Genomic DNA, 27,176 nt, shown 5'->3' on the forward strand with positions numbered 1-27,176 from the left:
CACTGACATTCCTGTTTTGCAGGAAATCATGAACAGAACGACCAGTATGGCTGATGGCATTGTCATGCTGGAGGGTCATGTCAGGATGAGCCTGCAGGAAGGGTACCACATGAGGAAGGAGGATGTCTGTCTTCCCTGTAACGCACAGCGTTGAGATAGCTTGCTGTCATTACAGGCACAGTCCAATGATGCTGTGACACACCCCCCCGACTATGACAGACCCTCCACCTCAATCCCACTCCAGAGTACAGGCCTCGGTGTAACGCTCATTCCTTCGACGATAAAAGCAAATCCAACCCTGGTGAGACAAAACCGTGACTCATCAGTGAAGAGCACTTTTTGCCAGTCCTGTCTGGTCCAGCGACGGTGGGTTTGTGCCCATAGGCGACTTTGTTGCTTGTGATGTCTGGTGAAGACCTGCCTTACAACAGGCCTACAAGCCCTCAGTCCAGCCCCTCTCAGCCTATTGCAGATAGTCTGAGCATTTATAGGATTGTGTGTTCCTGGAGTAACTCGGAAGTTGTTGTTGCCATCCTGTACCTGTCCCACAGGTGTGATGTTCGGATGTACCGATCCTGTGCAGGTGTTGTTACACGTGGTCTACCACTGCGAGGACGATCAGCTGTCTGTCCAGGCTCCCTGTAGCACCGTCTTAGGCGTCTCACAGTACGGACATTGCAATTTATTTCCCTAGCCACATCTGCAGTCCTCATTGCAGCATGCCTAAGGCATGTTCACACAGATGAGCAGGGACCCGGGGCATGTTTCTTTTGGTGTTTTTCAGAGTCAGTAGAAAAGCCTCTTTAGTGTCCTAAATTTTCATAACTGTGACCTTAAATTGCCCACAGTCTGTAAGCTGTTAGTGTCTTAACGACCGTTCCACAGGTGCATGTTCATTAATTGTTTATGGTTCACTGAACAAGCATGGGAAACAGTGTTTAAACCATTTACAATGAAGATCTGTGAAGTTATTTGGATTTTTACAAATTGTCTTTGAAAGACAGGGACCTGAAGAAGGGACATTTTTTTGTTGTTGCTGAAAACTGTTTTTATACATTTTTTTTTTTTTTAAATCTATGAAAAATAAAATCCTGAAAAGGTGATGTTTATATATATATATATACACACATATACACACACACACACACATACACACACACACATACACACACACACACACACACTTGTTTACTTGACTTTTATTCTCTATAAATTGACGCTCAAATAATTTACTCCGGCAAGTTTGCCACCGTTGCGCTGCAATAAGAAAGTAAACAGAAGTCGAATCCATCACTTCTGTTGATTGGCTGTGTCCATAGAAACGTTAGAAAATGTGGTGGATAGAATGTAATGGATCGCATCCCGACAGTGAAGCTCAGTGTAAACAAGCATAACGGCAGGGTCGGTATCTCCTGGCAAAGAACAGACATTCTTCAAGTCGAAGTTGGATATTAGTAGTGCTGTAGTAAAGGATCTATTTTACAGCCAGTTAAGAGTGCATTTAAACCTACAAATGTAGCATGTTAATTTCAAGCAAACATGTAAGTGAATGGGTTTTCCAAAATTCTTAAGCTTCTTTACCCTTCTTGGTCATTGCTAAGCAAAACAACGAGCCAGTCTAGCCTGGGGGAAGAACAAAGCAGTGTGAAAAAGGTCTGTCTTGGACTTGCGGGTGATGTGCTGGAACAATAATGAGCCAGTCTAGCCTGGGGGTAAGCTAGCCCAGGACTAAGAACAAAGCAGTGTGAAAAAGGTCTGTCTTGGACTTGCGGGTGATGTGCTGCAACAATAATGAGCCAGTCTAGCCTGGGGGTAAGCTAGCCCAGGACTAAGAACAAAGCAGTGTGAAAAAGGTCTATCTTGAAGTTGCGGGTGATGTGCTGGAACAACAATGCCAGCACTGATTTGAGAGCCCAGCATCCAAATAGAGATGTTTCTTTTCAGTAAAACATTCAACAAAAATGTCATTTTAATCATTTATTAAAAACTATATACAATATCTGTTATAATTCAGTATTCGGTACTTAATTTTTATTTTTTTTACCACTTCTCTGCATTAACCAGGTACTTATTGTTATGTGCAATGTTGCACTTGCTTTGTTTGCATATGGTAATTTTTTTTGTGAAAATGAAAAATGAAGCAGTACCCCAACAACAGCTACACACAAATAATAACATCACATACGTCATCCATTAATTAAAATTTACTAAATTACCGTGTGCTTGTACTCTCAGGGAAAAACCTAAAATCCCCAAAGCGGTCAGTGGGACGCATACCTTTGAAGTCAAGCCAATAGAACGGATCACACTTTCAAGGGAAACTGCATTAAGATAAAACTGGGGTATACGCAGTGAGGTGAAATACTCAGAATAACATTGCAGATAGAAATGAACAAAGTTGACTTGATTACATGTTCTACGTGACAATTAAATCGTATCTACACTAGACATTTCTACCTGATTCTGAAAGTTCTTCAGTGTTGCACCATCTTGATCAGACCAGCGGCCAGGACTCAAGTACCCAATCAAAATACAACAAAACACCGCAAACCAATAAGCCCAAATCAGGCTAATTGAAGCTCTGTAGTTTGACAACCAAAGACATCAACGTGTGTGTATGCACCCTCAAAACGAATGACATTACAGGTCAGGAAACTCTGTTCTCTGCTTAAACTTGCTTTGGAAATGTGTCATGGCAACACAACGGCATTGTTCACTCTTGGAAAGTAAAAAAAAAAAAAATATGTTGGGTTTTCAAACAGCACATGACAGTCAACTGTTTGAATTTAGTATGACAATAAATACTTGACAATCTCAATGACCACTAAAGTATTTGTTTAAAAGCTAATGTTCAAATCCACATTCCAGAAGTCTCAATAGTATGAATAAAGTTTCATATAGTGGCATTATCTGAGTAAGCCAAATGAGGCAACATTGTCACACAGACAGCCTTAACATGCAGAATGTCCACCCACAGTGTTAATACCAACACATGAACAATGGCCCGCTACTTTGTAAACCTTAAATACCGGTACCTGACAAGCAACATGTAATGAGATATTGTAGATCCAACTAGAATATCAGAGCCATATATAGAGATATACAGTTCTAGATTGTATGCATCTTACAGAGGACCTCGCAAATTTTCATTAGAAGCACCAAAGCGAAGGATATTTTGACACCTCTGCCTCAGCACCAGTGAAATCAATAGTATTTGGGTGTGGAAACTAACCCCGTTGTCAGATAATCAGTTCAACCAGTAGACAATGAAGCTGTGCAGACATGGAGAGCAAAAAACAACTGTTTCCTCCACATTCTCATTCTGACCATAAGTGCAAAAGAGGACATCCCTGGAAATACTCTGTTGTAAAGGATGGTTGAGTCTGCAGGAGATATGCACAGCCGAGACTGGTGCACGATTCCAAATCCAAATCTTAAAAGATTACATTATGTAGGCAAAGTAGAATATTCTCCCTGTTGCTTACAGCAATCCAATCTGTCCAGATCTGCATACGCATCAAAAGAGTAGAGAAAGAGTTGTGTTGCAATTGGGCACAAGGTCTCATCTGGTCGGCTAAAGCAGATCGATCTGGTTTCAGAATTGAACTTGACTGATGTGGTTAGGAAGCTCAAGCGCTGATAAAAAAGTGCAGATACCTGTTCAAAAGAGATTAAACTTTCTGACTGACAGATAAAAAAAAATCTATGACTTTATCAGGTTATGCCCATTCTTTCCACCCTATAGAACAGGCACCCTGCTGGAGCTGGTTGTTCTGAATGGGGCATGCTCAGCCGTTAAATATCAATCTGTTCTAAAGTGGATTGTGTTGGTCTAAATTCTGAAGCAGATTGATATCGTCAAAGAGGACTGAGCTGGTCTTGGAGCTGAAAGAATGTTGGGATGGTCTGAGCTAGTCTGAAGTGGAGCAGACTGGACTGGTCACAAGCAGTTCAAAACAGCACAGGTTCAGTTTAGACCTGGGACGCATTTGTCTGTGGGCGGGGGAGGGTACATATTCTCTGTGAATTAGCTTCTGTGTCTTCCCTACTTGAGCAAGCTAGTTTAGTAGGCCCATTTCCACACATTCAACTAGATGGTTGGAGCATGACTAACCCCATATATAAGCACAGAAATAAAATCAGTCCTTGGGAATAAGCGGAGTTAAGATAAAATGATCTAGTCTAGAGCATGGTCCGAGCCACGTATCGCAGCAGCCCGCCATGCCGGTAAAAGGCCACATCCATCTCGTTGTCAAACAGAGTCGTCACACTGAAGGTCTTTCCAGAGCTAGTCTAGAGAGAAAAAAGGGAAACATGTCGGTCAATGAAGAGACAATGCCACAGACAAAGATAGTTGTGAGACGTTTTAACTGGGGATGGGAAATTTCAGTTATAAAAAGGTAACTTTTGATTGGATGCCATACTTTGACAGTCAGCATTTGCTTTGGGGACAGGTCCTCTGGTAGAGTGATAGTGAACTTCTCCTTCCCGCAGAGCTCTAGCGAATCGGCACTCTGGCCTGGCAAGAACTGGAGGGGCGCGATGCCCATGCCCACCAGGTGGTTCTTGTGCATCTTCTCAAAGCTTTCTGCTATGACAGCTCGCACACCCTGCCAACCATAGAACACACAGAATAAGAGACCAATGGGATCTGTATCCCATGGAGAAAAAAGGTACATATACAAATGAATGAAATTTACCAAGGAATATTTGACTGATTTAGAATTTCATTGTGTACATACGAACTGTAACGTTTGTTGGAGGAGGAATAATGGTCTGGGGCTGTTTTTCATGGTTTGGGCTAGGCCCCTTAGTTCCAGTGAAGGGATATCTTAACGCTACAGCATACAATGGCATTCTAGACAATTCTGTGCTTCCAACTTTGTGGCAACAGTTTGGTGAAGGCTCTTTCCTGTTTTTGCATGACAATGGGAAAGGGAAGGGAAAGGGGGATACCCAGTCAATTGTACAACTAAATGCATTCAACTGAAATGAGTCTTTTGCATTTAACCCAACCCTTCTGAATCAGAGCGGTGCGGGGGGCTGTCATAATCGACATCTTCGGCGCCCGGGGAACAGTGGGTTAACTGCTTAACTCGGGGGCAGAACGACAGATTTTTAACTTGTCAGCTTGGGGATTCGATCCAGCAACCTTTCAGTTACTGGCCCAACATTCTAACCACTAGGCAACAATGCCCACGTGCACAAAGTGAGCTACATACAGAAAAGGCTTGTCGAGATCGGTGTGAAAGAACTTGACTGGCCTAAACAGACCCCTGAACTCAACCCCACGGAACACGTTTGGAATAAATTGGCATGCCGACTGCGAGCCGGGCCTAAACGCCAAACATTTGAGCTCAAACTCACTCATGCTCGTGGCTGAATGAAAGCAAGTCCCCGCAGCAATATTCCAACATCTAGTGGAAAGCCTTCCCAGAAGAGTGGAGGCTGCAGCAGCAAAGGGGAGGCCAACTCCATATTAATGCCCATGATTTTGGAATAAGATGTTCGACGAGCAGGTGTCCACTTTTGGTCATGTAGTGTAGCTGTGCCATGATATGCAATTAGGCATACTGTAGCTGCGACTAAGTAAACCTCTAAAGATTCTTCCAATATTCCACCTGCTAAAACCTTCCCTCATCCCAAGTTAGGTTGTCGTCCCAGTAACTGGCTGATCATCCCTGTACACATGGATCTTAGGGCCTTTAAGAGATAGGGGGCCATCCTTTAAGAGCACATGTTGCCAGCCACAGTACAGAACCAGATCTGCAGCTAACATCCCGTCAAACGCCCTCACCTTGGTTGTACTGCATCTAGTTATTTAAAAAAAATCTTTATATATAGAAAAATCTTGCAACACTTCAAGTGTTAAAGAGTGTTTAAAAAAGTGTTAAAGAACAAGCTCCACCCAGAAGCCAGTTTTATTGGCATGTGACCAGTGCTTGAGGAATGTAGCCTTTACCAGTAGGTAGGGTCCTTTGGCCGCCCAGTCCCGAGAGTTTCCTGAGCCGTACTGCTTCCCTGCCAGGATGATGAGGGGAATCCCGTCTCTCTGGTAGCGCTCTACTGCCTCAAACACGTCCAGCTAACAGCACAAAAACACACTGTTAAACAACTTGGCCGAAATCAGGTATATTATCCACTCTCCATTTACTGCAAAGATGAATCTCATCTTATTTGTAATAAGGTATTTTACTATATCACTTCAAGCGTTTGCTTGGGTTATCAAATCATGAGCAATAGGGAGATACTTATTCCCTTCCGTACAGAGCTGAATGAAGAGCACAGTTCAAGTGCACTGTTTCTAGACTTGACCCTCTCTCTCACTTACAGTCTGGCCTGATGGAATGTGCACGGTCTTGGGGCCCGGTTTGCCGATTAACCGGTTCTGGAGTTTGATGCTGGCAAATGTCCCTCGGGTCATCACCGCGTCGTTTCCCCTCCGGGCGCCGTACGAATTGAACTCTCGTGGTGTAAGGCTGAGAGTGAGAAATCCAGAGTTTAAAGGTCAAACTGCTTTCCTCCTAAGTTCCACTGAGAGTTTACCAAAACATTTACTCCTGACCCTGGTAAAATGCTAAAGTAGCACTTTACATACGACATAAATAAATAAATTACATGGAAGTGAAGAATTTGAACAACCCAGCCCCTGCTGCAGCAGTCTGCGTACATAAATTATAGGATGCTCACCGTTTGCTCAGCAGGTACTTGGCAGCAGCACTGACCCTGGCGATGCTCCCGGCAGGGGAGATGTGGTCGGTGGTCACCTTGTCTCCCAGGAACAGTAGGGCATGGGCGTTCTCTATAGACTGGGGCGGCTGGACCTCTTTACACTGGGAGAGAGGGGAGAGGTCATATAGAACCAGGGCCCAGAGTAGTTCTGAAATATGAATTCAGCTTAACCCGATGCTAATATGTTTCACAAACTATCCATTACGCTTTGAATATATGAAATATATCTACTTCTGAGTTTCTTAAATTATCTCTCTTCAAAGTGTTTATTATTGTTGTACATTTGAGTAATTTTCCACACAAAAAATAAGACTCACAAGTTTGTTGAAGAAGGAAGGAGAGCGGATATATGTGGATTTGGGATCCCATGGGAAAACTACAGACTCTGGACATTCAAGGTTATTCCAAAACGTGTTCCCTTTCTGTAACAGAGTGACAAACAGCACACCGTAATGACTGCACCGTAATGAAACTTGAATAGGTTGAGGAAAAAAAAGACTCAAGAGAGGGAGCCAACCCGAAGCAAAAAGGACCCTCACCTCCCTTCTGGCACGGAGCTCTGTGAAGATGGAAGAGATGACCTTGTCCTGCTCTATCTGCTGCACCTCCTCCCTAGTGGGCCACACATCCCGCAGGTACACTTCCTTCCCCTCAGAGGTCACACCTACACCAGAGGGACAAGGGTTATAACAAACATGCTAACACATTATGTTTTTAACCTTCCATTGGGGTCTCCCAGGGGGAACAAATTGACCCCCCCCCCGATAACGTTTTTGGACAGCAAGTGAACGGTAGTTCATCAATGGTATCAAAAAGTGTAGAAGACAGGAGACAGATTATTACAATAAAGTGTCAAACAAACCTCAAAATGTGGTTTTGAGGTTTGAAACGTGATGTTGTTCACTTACCCAGAGGCTCTTTCTCGAAATTGATGCTGACGGTGCCGGCGATGGCGTACGCCACTACTAGGGGTGGAGAGGCCAGATAGTTGGCCCTGACACAGTCACATAGGCGTCCCTCAAAGTGTCTGTTCCCAGATAGCACTCCGCAGGCCACCAAGTCCCCCTACAGCGGGCGCATGGGGAAGGTTAGACCTTCCTATAAAAACCTCTCCGTCACTCTCTCAAGTCACCCATTTGGTCAAAATATTTGATGATAGAGTGCGTTAAAGGAGGCAGCCAAGTGTATTTTATTTTTTTCAAGGATCAAATTAACACTGGAATGGATAATATTTCCTAAATACTTCATTCTGGAATACAGTCTTATTAATTCCCAGCTCTGCAGTGAATAGTAACCAAGTTAAGACAGAGTTTGTTCAAGTACCTCTTTGATAGCTTCAGAGACGGTCTCTGGTAAAGGTGCAGTGTTTCCAACGCAGGTGGCACATCCATAGCCTATCACTTCAAACCTGAGTCAGATATGAGGAACAATTATCTAATATTCTACTCCTGCCAATTATGCATAATCAAGTGATGTGGGTGTGTGTCGGACATGAGTCGGGTAGATAGTTGCTCATGGTCTCGTGATGAGGTAGCCCTGCCTGTGGCTTTAAAACCTGTGTCAGCCCTTGGCCCAAGAGTCTCTTGGTCTAACGGTCGAGACATTGGTTTCTCCCGTAGGAGACCTGGGTTCAGATCCTATCCGTGACGTGCGTGTCCTCACCCTAGCTGGCTGAGGTAAGGCAGTACTCCACTGGTGTTGAGGTAGTGGGTGACCATGCCACTGCCAGGAGCCAGGCTGGTGCGGATGTAAGGCTTGACGATAAGGCCCGCCTCCACCGCTTTCTTGGCCAGCAAACCTGTCAATCAAAAGGCGATACCAGTTGCATTGGCAAAATTCCTGACAGTCCAATTGGGATTTCAGGAAAACCTGAGAATATAGTACCGTGTTCCTCCAGTGTCTCTCACCTGCGGTCAACATGACGGAGGGGTTACAGTTGTTGGTGCAGCTGATGACGGCTGCGATGACCACAGAGCCGTGGGCCAACTCGTACTCCTGACCGCCGTGGAGGAACGGCACCAGGCTCTCCTGCTTCTCCTTGGAGATATGGAACCCTTTGAAACCCACCTGGAAAGAGAAACACAATTTAATTAACTAATCCATACTTTCAATATTTTACAGCCAGAAGATGTGGCAGGGATCTCACCCCTTTCTACATAACAGAAAAAACTGGTCATTCTAACAAAAGTATTTATCACTCATATAAAGTCGTAGTGAACAAGGGTCACATGATTGATTCGTTTGAGATGAACCAACAAAAAGCCATATGTAGGACATTTCCCCTCAATGGGCAGATTTACTTTTCTGTTGCTATGCAAACTAAAATATGAATAGGTGTGATGATCTCAAGTATTAGTATTAGTTCTCTAATTTGTTGACCTAAGGCGTCTGACTGATAGGTTACCTTCTCGTTGAGACAGCTCTGGAAGTCCTCCTTCATGCTGCTGACAGCCACCCTGTCCTGGGGCCTTTTTGGCCCACTCACATGAGGCACCATGGAGCTCAGGTTGATCTCAATCACCTTTAGAGAAAACAGGGACAACATAACTGTACCTCTGATTGTGAAACAGAAGAATTATGCACTTCGTAATATGGACCAATATTCCGCCATACCTTCCTCTACTTATTGGCCACTAATATCTGAAAAGACTAAAAGAATACCTCAGAATATTGTGGGTCTTCTGACGAGTCCTCGTAGCTCCTGAAGAGTTTCACAGCCTTCAGATAAGCCTCCAATAATTCAAGTTTCTCCTCAGTAAAGTCTGAGAGCAAAGGAAAACATCAAGTTTTAATATTACATGCCACATATGCAACATTTAAAAATCAAGAGATAATTCACCCAAATGCCAAATTTACCCCACCTTCTGGAAACCAAGAAAGTAGTCTGTTGACCCAATTTGGGTTTGTTTAAGTTAGCATTAACATTGCTGAACGAAAAACAATTAATACAGCTTCTCTTAGCATTGATGGATTCTGTTAAAATGTAACATGTTTCAAGTTAAACTGTAGTTTGTTTGTATCCTGTTTCGTGAATGATTAATGTGAGTATTAAATGGAGTTTAGGCCATGAAACTCTGTGTATGCTAATTTGTAAAGGTTGACCTAATCTGATAAGAGGAAATTGCCTAGAATCAGAAAGCATGGTCAGGCCCAGGACAATGACAGGTTGTGATTCTGACATATAGCTAAACAAAGAGAGGACAATGGACATTCCACAGGGGAGATAAGGGAAATTCATTGGGGTCATAAAATGTATGGCTGGGGAGGTGACACATAAAATGTGGTGACCAAAAGGAGGGAAGATTATAAATGTATGCACTCAGCTGTCGGCATCCTTGGTAATAAACACTTGAAACTTCATGAGCTTTTGGTCTCAATTCCTTATTGCAAAGACGTTGCAATAACATTTTTCTTTATAACAGCATGTTCGAAATAGCATGCACATAAATCTCAAAATAACACCTGACATACATCCCAGCATCAGAAGTGACAGTCGAGCCTGTTCCCAGCTCTTGCCAATTCTTATGGTAAATTTTCACGGCATGTGGTGTCTTACCATCTCCTATGGGAATTGTTACACTAATGACCAGATAAGTTGGCAAGACAGCACAAACGGACCTGGAAACAGGCTAGTGACAGCTTCCTGTCTTACTTGTTTGCTTAAAGTGTTTGAGTGTGACATGGTCGACAGGGAAGAAGCTGACGGTGGCATTGTATTCGGGACACATGTTGGCGATGGTGGTCCTGTCTGGGACAGACAGCTGGGACATGCCGGGACCAAAAAACTCCACAAACTTCCCAGCTATGCCCGCCTGACGAAGGTGCTGAGATGGAGAACACATTGAATCAAGTTTGGCAGAGCATTTAAAACATCTCCATCATGTACTTTACAATGACAATATAGATAATACAAAGGAAATTAAAAAGATCTAAAGGAGGTTCAACGACATGTAGCTTAACTTCTTTGGGACTGGGGGGGAAGTATTGAGTAGCTTGGATGAATAAGGTGCCCAGAGTAAACTGCCTGCTACTCAGGCCCAGAAGCTAGAATATGCATATAATTAATAGATTTGGATAGAAAACACTGAAGTTTCTAAAACCGTTTGAACGATGTCTGTGTACAACAGCACTCATATGGGCAGGCAAAAATCGGAGGAAAAAATCCAACCCGGAAGTGGGAAATCTGAGGTTTGTAGTTTTTCAAGTCATTGCCTATCCAATATAGTGTCTATGGGGTCATATTGCACTTCCTAAAGCTTCCACTAGATGTCAACAGTTTTTAGAGCCGTTTCATGAGGGGTCTGGCAGAATGCCATGAGCTAAGTCGCGCGTGGCCGTGAGAGCGAGCTGCGTTCCCTTTCATTTCTAAAGACAAAGGAATTGTCCGGTTGGAATATTATTGAAGATTTATGATAAAAACATCCTAAAGATTGATTATATACATCGTTTGACATGTTTCTACAAACTGTAATGGAACTGTTTTGACTTTGTCTGGACTAAGTGCATGCGCCTTGTGAATTTGGATTTGTGAACTAAACACGAACAAAAAGGAGGTATTTGGACATAAATGATGGACTTTATCGATCAAAACAAACATTTATTGTGGAACTGGGATTCCTGGGATTGCATTCCGATGAAGATCAAAGGTAAGTGAATATTTATAATGCTATTTCTGAGTTTTGTGACACCTCTCCTTGGTTGAAAAATGGCTATATGTTTTTCTGTGACTAGGCGCTGACCTAACGAATTTCCATGGTGTGTTTTTACCGTAAAGTTTTTTTGAAATCTGACACAGCGGTTGCATTAAGGAGAAGTTTATCTATAATCGTATGTATAACACTTGTATCTTAGATCAGTGTTTATGATGAGTATTTCTGTAATTTGATGTGGCTCTCTGCACTTTCACCCGAAGTTTGTTTGAGACAATGGATTTCTCAATATAACGCACCAATTTAAAATTAGGTTTTTGGACATAAAGATTAAACTTTATCGAACAAAACACACATTTATTGTCTAACATGGAGTCCTGGGAGTGCCATCCGGTGAAGCTCATCAAAGGTTAGTGATTCATTTTAACGCTATTTCTGTCTTTTGTGACACCTCTCCTTCTTTGGAAAATGGCTGTATGGTTTTCTGTGGCTAGGCGCTGACCTAACATAATCGCAAGGTGTGCTTTCGCCATAAAGTCTTTTTGAAGTCGTACACTGTGGCTGGATTAACAAGAAGTTTATATTTAAAATGGTGTATAATACTTTAAAATAATATGTTTGAGCGATTTTAATTATGAGATTTGTGTCTGAATTTGGAGACCTGCAATTTCACTGGCTGTTGGCGAGCATCCCACATATCCCAGAGAAGTTAAACGCTAGCAATCAATAAAAAGTGATACTTTGCAAGTGCTGTGTATGGAAGCTTCTTTTGAATATGGTTTCAACATTTCTGAGCTACCCTCAGATGTGTACCAGTATGTTTAATTTCTTAGCTGTAGCCTACCTTGGTGATCCCCAGAACAATATCGATGGACGTGGCCAGGATGTTGACGGAGCCTACTAGTCTGCAGCCAACCACCTGAGGAAGGGTCAGAGAGATGGGCTGGCCCAGCATCACTGCCTCCGACTCGATCCCTCCCACACCTGAGACAGAGATGCGGGAAAGAGGACAGGAAACCGTCTTAAAGCTATAGAGCTATTGGATAATTCACACGTCAATCTCCTTCTTAAGTTCTTTCATCACCAAAGCATTGTAACTTGGATATTAACCTATGACCTGATGTGGTTTCAGCATAATTCTTAGTCCCTTCTTTTATCTATTCTCTTTGATGTTTTTCTGTTTGATGCTAATCTAGTATTTATTGGGGTTAATGGGTACTTCAGTCCGTATACTCTGTGCAACACACAGCTATTGTGAGGTTGAGCACATGCGAAATGTCCCTCCTTCAGGGCACTGTAGTTATATGCATAACTTTTTTTAAATTCCAATGATTTCAGCCAGTATTGGCAGCTGTGTGGACATTGATAGAACTTTAAATTGTTGTTCTTTACCCCAGCCGAGGATGCCCAGACCGTTGATCATGGTGGTGTGAGAGTCTGTTCCCACCACGCTGTCTGGGTAGATGAAGCCCTGGCTCTCCTGCACCACCTGAGACAGGTACTCCAGGTTTAGCTGGTGTACTGCGCCCACATCCGGGGGCACCACGTTCACGTTCTTAAACGCTTTGGAGCACCACTTCAGGGGAAAAGGAGAAAGACGTAAGAAAAAGGTTAGACTGGTGCGCTACACGGACCTAAATAAGTTGCAGACGTGTTACAATATGCGATTATAGGTGTTGGTTTCAGTTCGAAATAGCTGCTGCAGAGTCTCTGTAACTAAGTATCTTGTTTACATTGAATTTACTTTGACGGAAATGAGCGAGAGAGACAAAAAGTTACCTTAAAGAACTGCAGCCGTTCTTTGTTTCGGATCAGCTCCAACTCCTGGTTTTTCAGAGCTGTTTCAGGTCTGCAGAAAACAATGACAAGGACAATGTACACCTTTCCTCTCTCCTATACAGGGTACCAAGTAGGCTTTGCTACACTATAAATCCACCCAATACGCAGGAGCCAGGATCTGCATTCCCGAATTAGAGGCCTTCTGCGCAAGCCAGCAGAATTGTTTTGACTTGTCTCGTAGGCAGTGAAAGTTAACGTTTCACATGCATTTTCTGTTGTAGGCCTAGCTAAAATAACTTAGCTGTGGTCTACACTACAGCTTAGTATTTTCAGAAATGACATCTCAAATGTAAAATGTCGGCACAAAAAGAAGGGAAATGGGGTGTGTGACGAAGATGCACTAGTAAGCAAGTCTCTCACCAGAATGCGCTCTAAGTCTACCGTTAATTTGTGTGTATTCATAGTTTCATTGTGTGAATTGTTTGACTTTCTGTTTTTTATAGGTTCTCCCCAGAATGAGCTCTGTCTCCCGCATGTTTTTTTAAAAGTTGTGGTAGTTTCAACTGGGTTTTAGGTTCATGTGCAGTTTATAAAGTGATCATTTAAAAAAATACAAGTAATATGATTACTATTGTTGCACATGCTGTGTAGATAGAACATTTTATGTTTTCAATATATCACAAACTGTTTCTGCATATTGGTTATCAAGAAGCTTGATCTTGCAAGCTAGCTAGTTGGAGCTCTGAGCTGGAGATCATTTATTTGGCACATCTTAGATAGTTAAACTTATACCTATAATATATTTAGCTGGAAAACAGTAGTAGTGAATTTTAAGTGCAACTTGATCACCTGCACAACAGTGGATCGTCACGTTACGAAAGCTTCCGCTTGCTCTGTGTGCTCTTCACAAATGAACGCCATGTGACTCAATCAGCTGCTTTGGGGGAATGGCTTCATAATTTAAAAATAATGCAACAAGCGAAATTAAGAACGCAATCTGCTTTATCTATTCACCTCGAGTGTAGGGGGCAGTATTTTGGTGTTTGGATGAAAAACGTACCCAAATGAAACTGCTTATTTCTCAGGCCCAGAATATCCATATAATTGTCAGATTAGGACATAAAACACTCAAGTTTCCAAAACTGTCAAAATACTGTCTGAGTATAACAGAACTGGTATTGCAGGCGAAAACCGGAGGAAAATCCAACCAGGAAGTGCCGTTTTTCCCGAAACCTCTCTGTTCCATTGCATGCCTTCCCTCCATCTAAAGGGATATCAACCAGATTCCTTTTCCTATGGAGTCCACATGGTGTGAAAAGTCTTTAGACATAGTTTCAGGCTTTTATTCTGAAAAATTAGCGAGAAAGATGACATTGCGTCATTGGATGGCTGGGTGCCAGCAGAGTTTTGCATGCGTGAGCAGCTTGGAGCAGACATTTTCTCTCTCACTCCTATTGAAAAAGCTACGGTCCGGTTGAAATATTATCGATTATTTATTAAAAACGGTTGACATGTTTCTACGAATTTACGGATAATGCCCCGTCGTGACCGCTCGAGTCTGTGGATTTCTGAACATAACGCGCCAAACAAATGGAGGTATTTTGGATATAAAAATAGGAAAATGTATTGTGTAACTGGGAGTCTCGTGAGTGCAAACATCCGAAGATCATCAAAGGTAAGCAATTCATTTTATTGCTTTTCTGACTTTCGTGACCAATCTCCTTTGCTGCTAGCTGTTTGTAATGTTTTGTCTGCTGAGAGCGATGTCCTAACATAAACACTTGGATAGCTTTCGCCGAAAAGCTTTTTTGAAATCTGACACGCCAGGTGGATTAACAGCAAGCTATGCTGTGTTTTGCTATATTGCACTTGTGATTTCATGAAAATTAAATATTTTTAGTAATTTAATTTGAATTTGGCACTCTGCAATTCAGCGGATGTTGACAAAAATGATCCCACTAACGAGATGGGTGCGCCAAGAAGTTAATTAACCTTGTGCACAAGTTGCCTGCAGGTATTTAAAAACAACAAATATTCAACAAAACAATGACAAATAATTAGTAGGAAACAACTTTGCCATCAGTATGTTGTCGACAATTTTACTTTAGACATGGTCATATTGCCATTAGCCATTAAAGTTTGTCAAAAATCCCTAGCAATGCTAACGTTAGCTTGCTCCAATCCTCTCCCCTCAATCTTAGCTAGCTAATGTTAAACTGCATCTAAAGTCAATCTGACATCACAATGATGACAGAAGTTATTCCTACCAATTATGTCTCCTTCATACAAGTAATCTCCAAGACTCTATAATGCACTTTTGATTACATCTTCATATGCACTAGTTGATTAGCATTAAGTAGAACGTTCAGTCAGTATTCAGGGATGTATTCATTTTCTTTATTTATGTTGCAAAACATTCTGCAGCAAACTGTTTACTCAAAACACTTCAATGTGAAGTTGTAGTTCACTTCAAATCTATAAATGATCGATACTTCCATGCTCGAAAGTGGAGTGAAGTCCACTGGGTTCCTTCCTTCCAGATGCTTTTTTTTGAGACGCAATTGAACTAAACCTTCCTTTTAACAACAAAACGAATCTCAGTAGCGTTTGAAGTAAACGGTTTTGCAACAGAATAAATATTTTGCAACAGAATTGGCGTAATGAATATACCCCAGTCTTCAAGAGAATATTCCTAACAATGGCTTGACGCAACGTGCAATTCATGAATATGTATAGTGTCTTACTCAGAGACGGGTTGTAGATGGAAGGGGCATAGGAGAGGGGTGTTCTCAATCTGCTGGACAGCAGTGGCGGGTCTTCCCGGGGTGGCGGGGGTGTCACTGCAGCCCCCTTTGCTGCAGCTGCCTCTCTCGCCTCCACACTGGGACCCCCTTCTGGGTGTGGGTCTGGCGGGGGAGGGGCGAGACGGAGGCCCCTGGCTCTGGCTATCCCCTCCACCAGGGTTGGGGGCGTTCTGTATGGCACTGCAGAGAAAGGGTGGATAATTTCAGAAAGAGCAGGATAATTTCTGAGGATTGTTAAGAAACAGCAAAGGTTAATTTCAGAAATAGCACAGTATCAAGATATCCAACTCAGATAAAGAAGCCATCAACCTCAGGAGGGTTTCCCAGCTATCGTAAGGTAAAATATGTAACTTTACGCAAACAGTCCCTTTAAGCCCACCATTTGTTGAGGTCGATCTGTAGCGAGTGGTCAACAATGAGGTCTGTGGGGCACACAGGGTTGACCAGGCCGGGGTCCACTCCGTGTTTGGTCACTGCATCCCTCATGGCAGCTAGGTCCACCATGGCAGGGATGCCCCTGTGTGGAAGGAACAGCAATCAGATCCACCATACTACTCCACAAAACAAACAATAACACACAGGGAAACCAACTCTGGTGACCGATAGCACTGCGATACAGTATTGGTGATCGCACTAGGATTTAATACATGTAGGCCTATTGGGATTTTAAGGAGGTGGAACCATAGAAATTAGTGGAACAGTCTTTGCAATAGGCTAGTTTAACTAATTGTACTCAAGATCTTGATTCGATCATGTAACCAGATAGTGCTGCAATGTTGCTATACCCTTGAGCAAGGTCTCTTCAGAAAAATACTGTTCATTCCTAAGACAACAAGCAAGACTGTGTGTACTTGATCAACTGCCCAAGATGAATACACTGAGGATACCGGTGGTGAGCCCTGAACTACAAAATATTAGAGACTCCATATACTTCACCTACAGGCGCTACAAAAAGGAAGCCAACAAAAAGGTCTGGGGATGGCTGCAACTCTACATTTCTTTGGAGGGATAGAGAGGGAGTATGCTATGACACAGGGACACTGCTGGTATCTTGGACCAAGTTTCTCTTGTGAAAAATATTGTATATCAAAGAGATTAACCTGGATAATCCAAGGTTGGGGAGGTAGGGAAAGACACTCACGTGAAGTCTTGCAGCAGGACCCGGGCAGGAGGGAATGGCACCTCTGCCACATTCTGCTGCTCGCTCCAGTCTAGGATGTTGTGAACGTCCTCTTCTTTCACATAGAAGCCGTCGCATTTGCGTATGGCCGCCTCCAAGAGGACACGGATGGATAGAGGCAGCTTGTCTATGGAAAGGAAAGGAATGAGAGATCATTATCAAAAAATAACTTTTGGCATGCATGTGGCATTTATTTACATTATATTGGTTGACCACAGTTCAACTCATGGCCCAATAATGACAAAAGCTGCATTTTGAGAAATAATTAGACTCTGGTTTGGTCTTTTGACGCATAAGTGCAAGCCTTAGCCTATTGTTGTTCAACACAGGAGCTGACAAATCCACACTCACCGTATCTTGCATCATTCAGCTTCTGTGGATTGAAATACTTCCGGTCGCCATCTTTCAGCGTGTCAATCAGGTGGTTAAAAGGATGCTCCCCTGTATAGGGAAAGAGAAACACATATCAATCTGACACTAGAGACTGCCCGTCCTAGAGGAGAGCACGTACACTCATTATTTACACCCCCATGAGTTCAATTAGGCTACTACTACTTCCAGCCTCACACAACGAGTGAGTGAGTGAGTGTGTATTAGAGGTCAACCGGTTATGATTTGTCAACGCCGATACTGATTATTGGAGGACCAAATAAGCCGGTACCGATTAACTCGGCCGATTTTTTAAAATATATTTGTAATAATGACAATTACAACAATACTGAATGAACACTTATTTTAACTTAATATAATACATCAATAAAATCAATTTAGCCTCAAATAAATAATGAAACATGTTCAATTTGGTTTAAATAATGCAAAAGCAAAGTGTTGGAGAAGAAAGTAAAAGTGTGCAATGTAAGAAAGCTAACGTTTAAGTTCCTTGCTCAGAACATGAGAACATATAAAAGCTGGTGGTTCCTTATAACACGAGTCTTCAATATTCCCAGGTAAGAAGTTTTAGGTTGTAGTTATTATAGGAATTATAGGACTATTTCCCTCTATACTATTTGTATTTCATTAACCTTTGACTATTGGATGTTTTTATAGGCACTTTAGTGTTGCCAGTGTAACAGTATAGCTTCCGTCCCTCTCCTCGCTCCTCCCTGGCCTCGAACCAGGAACACAACAACAAAAGTCACCCTCGAAGCAGCGTTACCAATGCAGAGCAAGGGAAACAACCACCCCAAGGCTCAGAGCGAGTGACGCTTGAAACGCCAATAGCGCGCGCTAACTAGCTAGCCACTTCGGTTACACCAGCCTCATCGCGGGAGTTGATAGGCTTGAAGTAAAAAACAGCGCAATGCTTGACGCACAACGAAGAGCTGCTGGCAAAATGCACGAAATAGCTGTTTGAATGAATGTTTACGCGCCTGCTTCTGCCTACCAACGCTCAGTCAGATACTTAAATACTTGTATGCTCAGTCAGATTATACGCAACGCAGGACACGCTAGATAATATCTAGTAATATCATCAACCATGTGTAGTTAACTAATTATGATTATTTTTTTATAAGATAGGTTTAATGCTCGCTAGCAACTTACCTTGGCTTACTGCATTCGCGTAACAGGCAGTCTCCTTGTGGAGTGCCACGAGAGAGGCAGGTCGTTATTGCATTGGACTAGTTAACTGTAAGGTTGCAAGATTGGATCCCCCGAGCTAACATGGTGAAAATCTGTCGTTCTGCCCCTGTACGAGGCAGTTAACCCACCGTTCCTAGGCCGTCATTGAAAATAAGAATGTGTTCTTGACTGACTTGCCTAGTGAAAAAAAGATTAAATAAAGTTGTAAAAAAATGTAAATATAAAACAATCTGTGTCCAAAAACACTGATTTCCGATTGTTATGAAACCTTGAAATCGGCCCTAATTAATCGGCCATTCCTATTAATCGGTCGACCTCTAGTGTCTATTAGCATGAGGGATTGTTGTATTTTTATTTTACCATTATTTAACTAGGCAAGTCAGTTAAGAACACATTCTTATTTTCAATGACGGCCGAGGAACAGTGGGTAACTGCCTTGTTCAGGGGCAGAACGGCAGATTGTTACCCTGTCAGCTCGGGGATTTGATCTTGCAACCTGCAGATTACTAGTCCAACGCTCTAACCACTAGGCTACCTGCCGCCCCGATATATTCTGTATCGGAGCGAAAATTACACTGTACATCCTATGTAAACTTTGAGGGCCATTTGAAGAGTCTTCACCCCTTCTCAGTGGTTGACTCGATTTAAATCAGCACCATTTAACTTTCCCTTCAATTTTGCCTGTAAAAAAAAAAAGAAGCCTGGGGAATGTCATGTGGGCCTGTGTGTTCTGTTCCACTTGGTCCCTGGCCCTTTGAACCAAGGCTAGAATTAAAGCTAAATCACAAGTGGTCAGGAAGGCCTCTGTAGGGGACAGCACAAAGTGGTCCCAATGTTTGTGACTTAACCAGCCTACTAGCACTAGGAACGGGTTGAGATTTAGATAAACAGGTGCCTGCGAGTCTCTCTAGACAGACGGGATGCCCCCCAAAATGTACGAATGCTCTGCACCAAGGCCTGAGATTTCTGAGACTAGGTGGCTACTGTTTGAAAACAATGGTCGTAATTTCACCACATTAGTATAAGAAAAATGCAAGCATCTTGTTGCCAGCACAACTGTGCATCTGTGTAAGGCAACTAATTTCTTCCTTCTGGGCATGACAAGCCTCAAATATTTGAATAACAGTTAAGACTTGCATGCATACTGTAAATCAACATGCTTACTGTCACCAGTAAATCAACCACATAAGATCATGAGTAAAAAGAAATGAGGGACACAAGGAAGGGAACTCAAATATGCTCCTATATAGTAAAAGGGAGGTAACGTGTCCTGCTTATCATCACAAGCCTCATGTCAAATGTTTTCGAAAGATTAGGCCAACAGTATAAACACAGTTGCTAGTGTGGAGTTAGCTAATCATACAAAAGACTAGATGTATATAATAACACATTTAATTTGTATACCGCTTTTCATTACATAGTTCTCAAAGCTCTGAGAATTGCTTTATTATTACAATGCCCGTCAGTAAGTTCACACCCCTTTAATTTTCCCACATTTTGTTGTGTTACAGCCTGAATTGAAAAAGGATTACATCTAGATTTTTTGTCAATGGCGTACCCACAATACTAGAGGTTGACTGATTAAATCGGAATGGCCGATTAATTAGGGCCGATTTCAAGTTTTCATAACAATCGGTATTTTTGGACACCGATTATGGCCTATTACATTGCACACCACGAGTACCTGTTATGCGAGTGCAGCAAGGAGCCAAGGTAAGGTGCTAGCAAGCATTAAACCGATCTTATAAAAAATAATCAATCAACTTCTTAAGGTATAGGGGGCAGCATTTTTACTTTTGGATAAATAGTGTGCCCAATTTCAACTTCCTGCTTGGATAGAAAACACTCTGAAGTTTCTAAAACTGTTCGAATTATGTCTGTGAGTATAACAGAACTTATGTAGCAGGCAAAACCCCGATGACTAACTGTTCATTTATTTATTTTTTGCCTCTGTCTGTTCCAGAGTCAGGGTATATGCAGCAGTTTGGGCCGCCTCGCTTGTTGCAAACTGTTTGAAGACGATTGCTTCCTAACAAAGACCCTAATTAATTTACCAGATTTGTACATAATTATGACATAACATTTGACGGTTGTGCAATGTTTGACCACAGTGGAGAAGAAAGTAAAAGTGCAATATTTGCCATGTAAAAAAGCTAACATTTAAGTTCCTTGCTCAGAACATGAGAACATATGAAAGCTGTTGGTTCCTTCTAACATGAGTCTTCAATATTCCCAGTCAAGAAGTTTTAGGTTGAAGGTATTATAGGAATTATAGGACTATTTCCATCTATACCATTTGTATTTCATATACCTTTGACGATTGGGCGTTCTTATAGGGACTGTAGTATTGCCAGCCTAATCTCGAGAGTTGATAGGCTTGAAGCCATAAACAGCGCAATGCTTGAAGCACAGCGAAGAGCTGCTGGCAAATGCAGGAAAGTGCTGTTTGAATGAATGCTTACGAGCCTGCTGCTGCCTACCACTGCTCAGTCAGACTGCTCTATCAAATATTAAATCATAGACTTAATTATAATATAATAACACACACAAATACGAGCCTTATGTCATTAATATGGTCAAATCCAGAAACTACCATTTCAAAAAACAAAACGTTTATTCTTTCAGTGAAATACAGAACCGTTCCGTATTTTATCGAACGGGTGGCATCCCTAAGTCTAAATATTGCTGTTACATTGCACAACCTTCAATGTTATGTCATAATTATGTACAATTCTGGCAAATTAATTTGGGTCTTTGTTAGGAAGAAATGGTCTTCACACAATTCGCAACGAGCCAGGCGGCCCAAACTGCTGCATATACCCTGACTCTGCTTGCACAGAATGCAAGAGAAGTTAACAGGCGCCACATCGATTATATGCAACACAGGACAAGCTAGGTAAACTAGTAATATCATCAACCATGTGTAGTTAAATAGTGATTATGTTAAATCATTGCCCGTTTGGCGAAGTAGGCTGTAATTCAATGATAAATTAACAGGCACCGCATTGATTATATGCAACGCAGGACAAGCTAGATAAACTAGTAATATCATCAGCTATGCGTAGTTAACTAGTGATTATGGTTTATTGTTTTTTTATAAGATAAGTTTAATGCTAGCTAGCAACTTACATCGGCTTCTTTCTGCACTCGCGTAACAAGTGGTCAGCCTGCCACGCAGTCTCCTCGTGGAGAGCAATGGAATCGGCCATAATCGGTGTCCAAAAATGCTGATTAATCGGTTATGAAAACTTGAATACAGAGTGTTGGTGACTGACTTCTGCCGGCAACAAATTAATTATGCTTTTTTTGCCAAAGTTTACCTACACCGACCATATTCAAGGGGTGTTGAGCACTCGTAAATTCATTATTATACGCTCTGGTACACGAGAGTGCTCTGAAATCGGAGTAGATAGCCAGAGCGAAAGCACCCTTATTTCCATTGAGAATGAACAACGACTATACCATTTAGCTAAGCTAAGAATGATGGTTATAATCAAGTCAATAAACGTTGGGTAGTTAGATAGATGGTTAATATACTGGCAAGTTATGTATAAGTAGCCAACTAACATTAGGTAGCTAGCTAACATATTGCTTTAATAATATGCTATGCTATGTGGTTCGTAAGGACATCGTAGCTAACAAATTGTCAGCCAACATAAGGTAATTTATTTGAAAAGTTATTACATTGCTCAACATTTGTGATAATTAGTTAAAGCTATGAATTTGTATCCGATCTCGTTGTACTTCGGCTGCATACTTTCCGCAATTTTCTTCAAATCTGAAAACGATGTGTAGCCATGCCCATTTCCTGAAGAATTGCATTATGAGCCCTAAAGTACAGACACAGTGTCCTCTGTATACTTCATATTTTGGCAACACGACATCCGGGAACTTTTGACATACTAACTATATCCATACTATAACCAATAAGCATACAATATACATTCAATTCACCTCACAAATAGTATGGTTAGTATGAGTATTCGAGCGCAGCTAATGACTTTGAGAAGGGATTGTGTGACGATTAGCTTAGCAACCGCGTGAGCAGCACGATAACGTAAACACGATTTGTCGACAGTCTGCTGGGTGCTGCATTATACATTCCTTCATTCATTAGATTCCTCTCTCCTTTCTACAATATAACTGGCGATGGCACTATGCAATGCACTCTGGCCTAGAGCCAGACAAAAAGGAAAAATGTGATAGAATCTCCATTAAATAAAAAAATTCTCAAGGTAGGAATATCGCAAAAATATGATCAATGGCTCATTCGAGAAAATACATTCTCCCGAGTTATCACATTGGCCAGAAATCTGACATAAATGATAAGACGTTTTCACAATCTAAAAGTCATATTTCTATTATCTTCCAGTTTACTGAGAGCGACTTTATCACAGTACTAACCCATACCGGACGGATTTGACTGCTTGAACGGCAATAACTCAGATACACATGCAAGCACAAAATAACCCAGGGAAATCGATAGAACATCACTCAGAGAAGCACAAAAACAATACAACATTGAAAATGGGTTAACATTTCCTTTAAGGACCAATGGAAAGGTCTAAAATGATCAAAATCCGCCCACTTTTGACACAGGGCCATGCAAAATGAACTTGTCCATTGTCATGCTTGGTTCAATTGCTATTGACGAGAGGAAACCGAATAGCCAATATAAAACTCACTTTAACGTTATAATCGGTGCCGAACAAGTATTCGATACACTGACGATTTTGTAGGTTTTCCTACTTACAAAGCATGTAGAGGTCTATCATTTTTATCATAGGTACACTTCAACTGTGAGAGACGGAATCAAAAACAAAAATCCAGAAAATCACATTGTATGATTTTTAAGTAATTCATTTGCATTTTATTGCATGACATAAGTATTTGATCACCTACCAACCGGTAAGAATTCCGGCTCTCACAGACCTGTTCGTTTTTCTTTAAGAAGCCCTCCTGTTCTCCACTCATTACCTGTATAAAAGACACCTGTCCACACACTCAATCAAACAGACCCCAACCTCTCAACAATGGTCAAGACCAGAGAGCTGTGTAAGGACATCAGGGATAAAATTGTAGACCTGCACAAGGCTGTGATAGGCTACAGGACAATAGGCAAGCAGCTTGGTGAGAAGGCAACAACTGGCGCAATTATTAGAAAATGGAAGAAGTTCAAGATGATGGTCAATCACCCTCGGTCTGGGGCATCAATGATCATGAGGAAGGTGAGGGTTCAGCCCAGAACTACACTGCAGGACCTGGTCAATGACCTGAAGAGAGCTGGGACCACAATCTCAAAGAAAACCATTAGTAACACTACGCCATCATGGATTAAAATTCTGCAGCGCACGCAAGGTCCCCCTGCTCAAGCCAGCACATGTCCAGGCCCATCTGAAGTTTGCCAAAGACCATCTGGATGAGGAGGAATGAGAGAAGGTCATGTGGTCTGAGACAAAAATAGAGCTTTTTGGTCTAAACTCCACTCGCCATGTTTGGAGGAAGAAGGATGAGTACAACCCCAAGAATACCATCCCAACCGTGAAGCATGGAGGTGGAAACATCATTCTTTGGGGATGCTTTTCTGCAAAGGGGACTGGACGATACACCGTAGAGGGGAGGATGGATGGGGCCATGTATTGTGAGATCTTGGCCAACAACCTCCTTCCCTCAGTAAGAGCATTGAAGATGGGTCGTGGCTGGGTCTTCCAGCATGAGAACGACCCGAAACACACAGCCAGGGCAATTAAAGAGTGGCTCCGTAAGAAGCATTTCAAGGTCCTGGAGTGGCCTAGCCAGTCTCCAGACCTGAACCCAATAGAAAATCTTTGGAGGGAGCTGAAAGTTCGTATTGCTCAGCGACAGCCCGGAAACCTGAAGGATCTGGAGAAGGTCTGTATGGAGGAGTGGACCAAAATCCCTGCTGCAGTGTGTGCAAACCTGGTCAAGAACTACAGGAAACGTATGATCTCTGTAATTGCAAACAAAGGTTTCTGATGTACATGCTTTGTAAGTAGGAAAACCTGCAAATAATGTCAAATACCTGTTCTCCCCACTGTACCTACCGGCTCTCTAAAAAGTCAGGTAAAAAAAATACTTTCCTGTGAATATTCTGTCTCAAATTTCGAGCAGCTATAGGACAAAGGGCACGTACAAGCGGTAGAGTACGTTTAAATGTAATTTTATTCAACATTCTGGCTTGTAAGAAAAATGTACACGATTTTGGAAGCATTAGTTTCAGCCTGTGTATATACCAATTGTGTATTACATCCTGATATAACAAACACGCTAACGTTACTAGCACGCTATAGTTAATAGCTAGTTAATATCGTTAGCGAAATACGTTCGCCCACACATTCAATAAATAACGTTACTGTAGTGCAATTCCCCGTTAGATAATTTGATGTATAGCTAGCTAGGTAACGTGACTTTTTGGGGCGACTGCAAGTGAAGATTAAAGGAGTAATGTTACTAGTCAGCTAACGTTAGCTAGCTAAGTATCATTAGCATAACAAGCTACCTGGACAGTGAGGAAGCTCAAGTAAACGTGAGACATTTCAGGCTTTACATAATAAAATAATTGACATGGCCGTCAACTGCTTTGCAAACTGTGTTGATTTGAAATAATAGCTTGGCAATGTTATTTTAGACGACTCTTACCTTTGACTGAGGAAGTGAGCGCCATGATGACTTCTGAAACGGGAGAGGCTATACCAGAGAGGAAGAGTCGAAGCGAGAGGGTTTACTCCGCCCAAAACACGTCCACGTTAAGCAACTCATTAATTATTAAGCAGCTAATGCGTTTTTGTATGTGGGGTCAATGAGTGTCGAATTTAGGAGATAAAAATGAAATTCTATATTGATCTAATAAAAGTTGTACTGCTTAGGTTATTAGGAGTGGACTGATAAGTGTGGCTTCCTGGCAACTGTGTAGAAAAAACTACTTTATCAGTTGTTGTTGGTTAAGGGCTGGTAAGTAAGCATTTCATTTTATTTGACTTTTTTATTTAACCTTTATTTAACTAGGCAAGCCAGTTAAGAACAAATTCTTATTCACAATGACGACATAGGAACAGCTGGTTAACTGCCTTGTTCGGGGCAGAACGACAGATTTTTACCTTGTCAGCTCTGGATTTCGATCTTGAAACCTTTTGGTAACTGGCCCAACCCTCTAACCACTTGGTTACTTGCTGGTGCATGTCACAAATAAAATGTGATTTAATTTGTCCCTGGTGAAATAATTTATATTTATGAAGCTAGCATAGCGTTTCACTCTCCATTGAATTCAGGCCGTTTGACGTCAACACCCCTCATCGAATATTCAAATTGTATTAAAATGAAGATATGTATCCACCAATCAAAAGAAAGCATAGAAACACGCCGTTCCACGCGGTGGACATCGAATTCAATTGTTAGGGCTGAGACCTGAGCATCTCGTTGTTAGATCCAGTATCTCTGGCTATACAGCCATAGAGTCTTGTGCCGCGTCCACGTACTAGTCGGAACCTCGGACATTTCTCACTTGATAACAGGTTGAACGCGGCACGTGTATCGCTATACCAGTTAGCAAGTCGAACATGTTAGAGTTTGCTAGTTCCGAATGTCACGTGAACGCGGCAATAGATGTTACCTAAATTGATGACATATGTCGTGGAGACGATTGGATTCGGTTCAGTCAGTCGCCCTGATGAGCCTTTTCATGTTCTTTTAAAGCCCAATGGCCCTTCCCAGCAAGCTAGTTTATGCTGGCTAGCTGGCAAATCATTTACATACATTTACATTTAAGTCATTTGGCAGACGCTCTTATACATTTACATTTAAGTCATTTAGCAGACGCTCTTATCCAAATCAAATGTTATTTGTCACGTGCGCCGAATACAACAGGTGTAGTAGACCATACAGTGAAATACTTACTTACAAGTCCTTAACCAACAATGCTTTAAGAAATTAACGAAAAAAATACAAATAAAATATTAAGGAAAAAAATGTAACAGCAGCAGTAAAATAACAAGCGAGGCTATATACAAGGGGTACCAGTGCAGAGTCAATGTGCAGGGGCACCGGTTAGTTGGGGTAATATGTACATGTAGGTAGAGTTAAAGTGGCTATGCAGAGATTATGAACAGAGAGTAGCAGCAGCGTACAAGATGTGTCTGGATAGCCCTTTGACTAGCTGTTCAGGAGTCTTATGGCCTTGGGGGGTAGAAGCTGCTAAATGTGCGGTAGCAGAGAGAACAGTCTCTACCAGAATGGCTGGAGTCTTTGACTATTTTTAGGGCCTTCCTTTGACACCACCTGATATAGAGGTCCTGGATGGCAGGAAACGTGGCCCCATTGATGTACTGGGCCGTATGCACTACCCTCTGTAGTGCCTTGCGGTCGGAGGCGTAGCGGGATTTCTTATAGGCTTCCGGGTTAGTCTCGCTCCTTGAATGCGGAAGCTCTATCCTT

The 27,176-nt window shown here is 42.0% G+C and overlaps 1 protein-coding gene across 1 annotated transcript; it reads right to left on the reverse strand.

Annotated features, from left to right (window-relative positions):
• Positions 1-1,964: 1,964 nt before the first annotated feature.
• On the reverse strand, positions 1,965-25,466 carry ireb2 (iron-responsive element binding protein 2). Its single transcript, XM_064930541.1, has 22 exons — positions 25,386-25,466; positions 17,496-17,585; positions 17,106-17,271; positions 16,344-16,481; positions 15,905-16,144; positions 13,161-13,230; positions 12,774-12,957; positions 12,226-12,365; positions 10,385-10,556; positions 9,394-9,494; positions 9,137-9,253; positions 8,640-8,799; positions 8,395-8,530; positions 8,056-8,140; positions 7,641-7,797; positions 7,272-7,396; positions 7,050-7,154; positions 6,691-6,833; positions 6,332-6,479; positions 5,963-6,085; positions 4,425-4,610; positions 1,965-4,293 (listed from the first exon to the last, which is right to left on the reverse strand). The coding sequence occupies exons 1-22, from the start codon at positions 25,408-25,410 to the stop codon at positions 4,183-4,185; spliced, it is 2,922 nt and encodes a 973-aa protein (XP_064786613.1). The 5' UTR covers positions 25,411-25,466; the 3' UTR covers positions 1,965-4,182.
• Positions 25,467-27,176: the final 1,710 nt, after the last annotated feature.

The sequence above is a fragment of the Oncorhynchus masou genome, chromosome 22, assembly GCF_036934945.1.
Source record: "Oncorhynchus masou masou isolate Uvic2021 chromosome 22, UVic_Omas_1.1, whole genome shotgun sequence".
Lineage (NCBI taxonomy): Eukaryota > Metazoa > Chordata > Actinopteri > Salmoniformes > Salmonidae > Oncorhynchus > Oncorhynchus masou.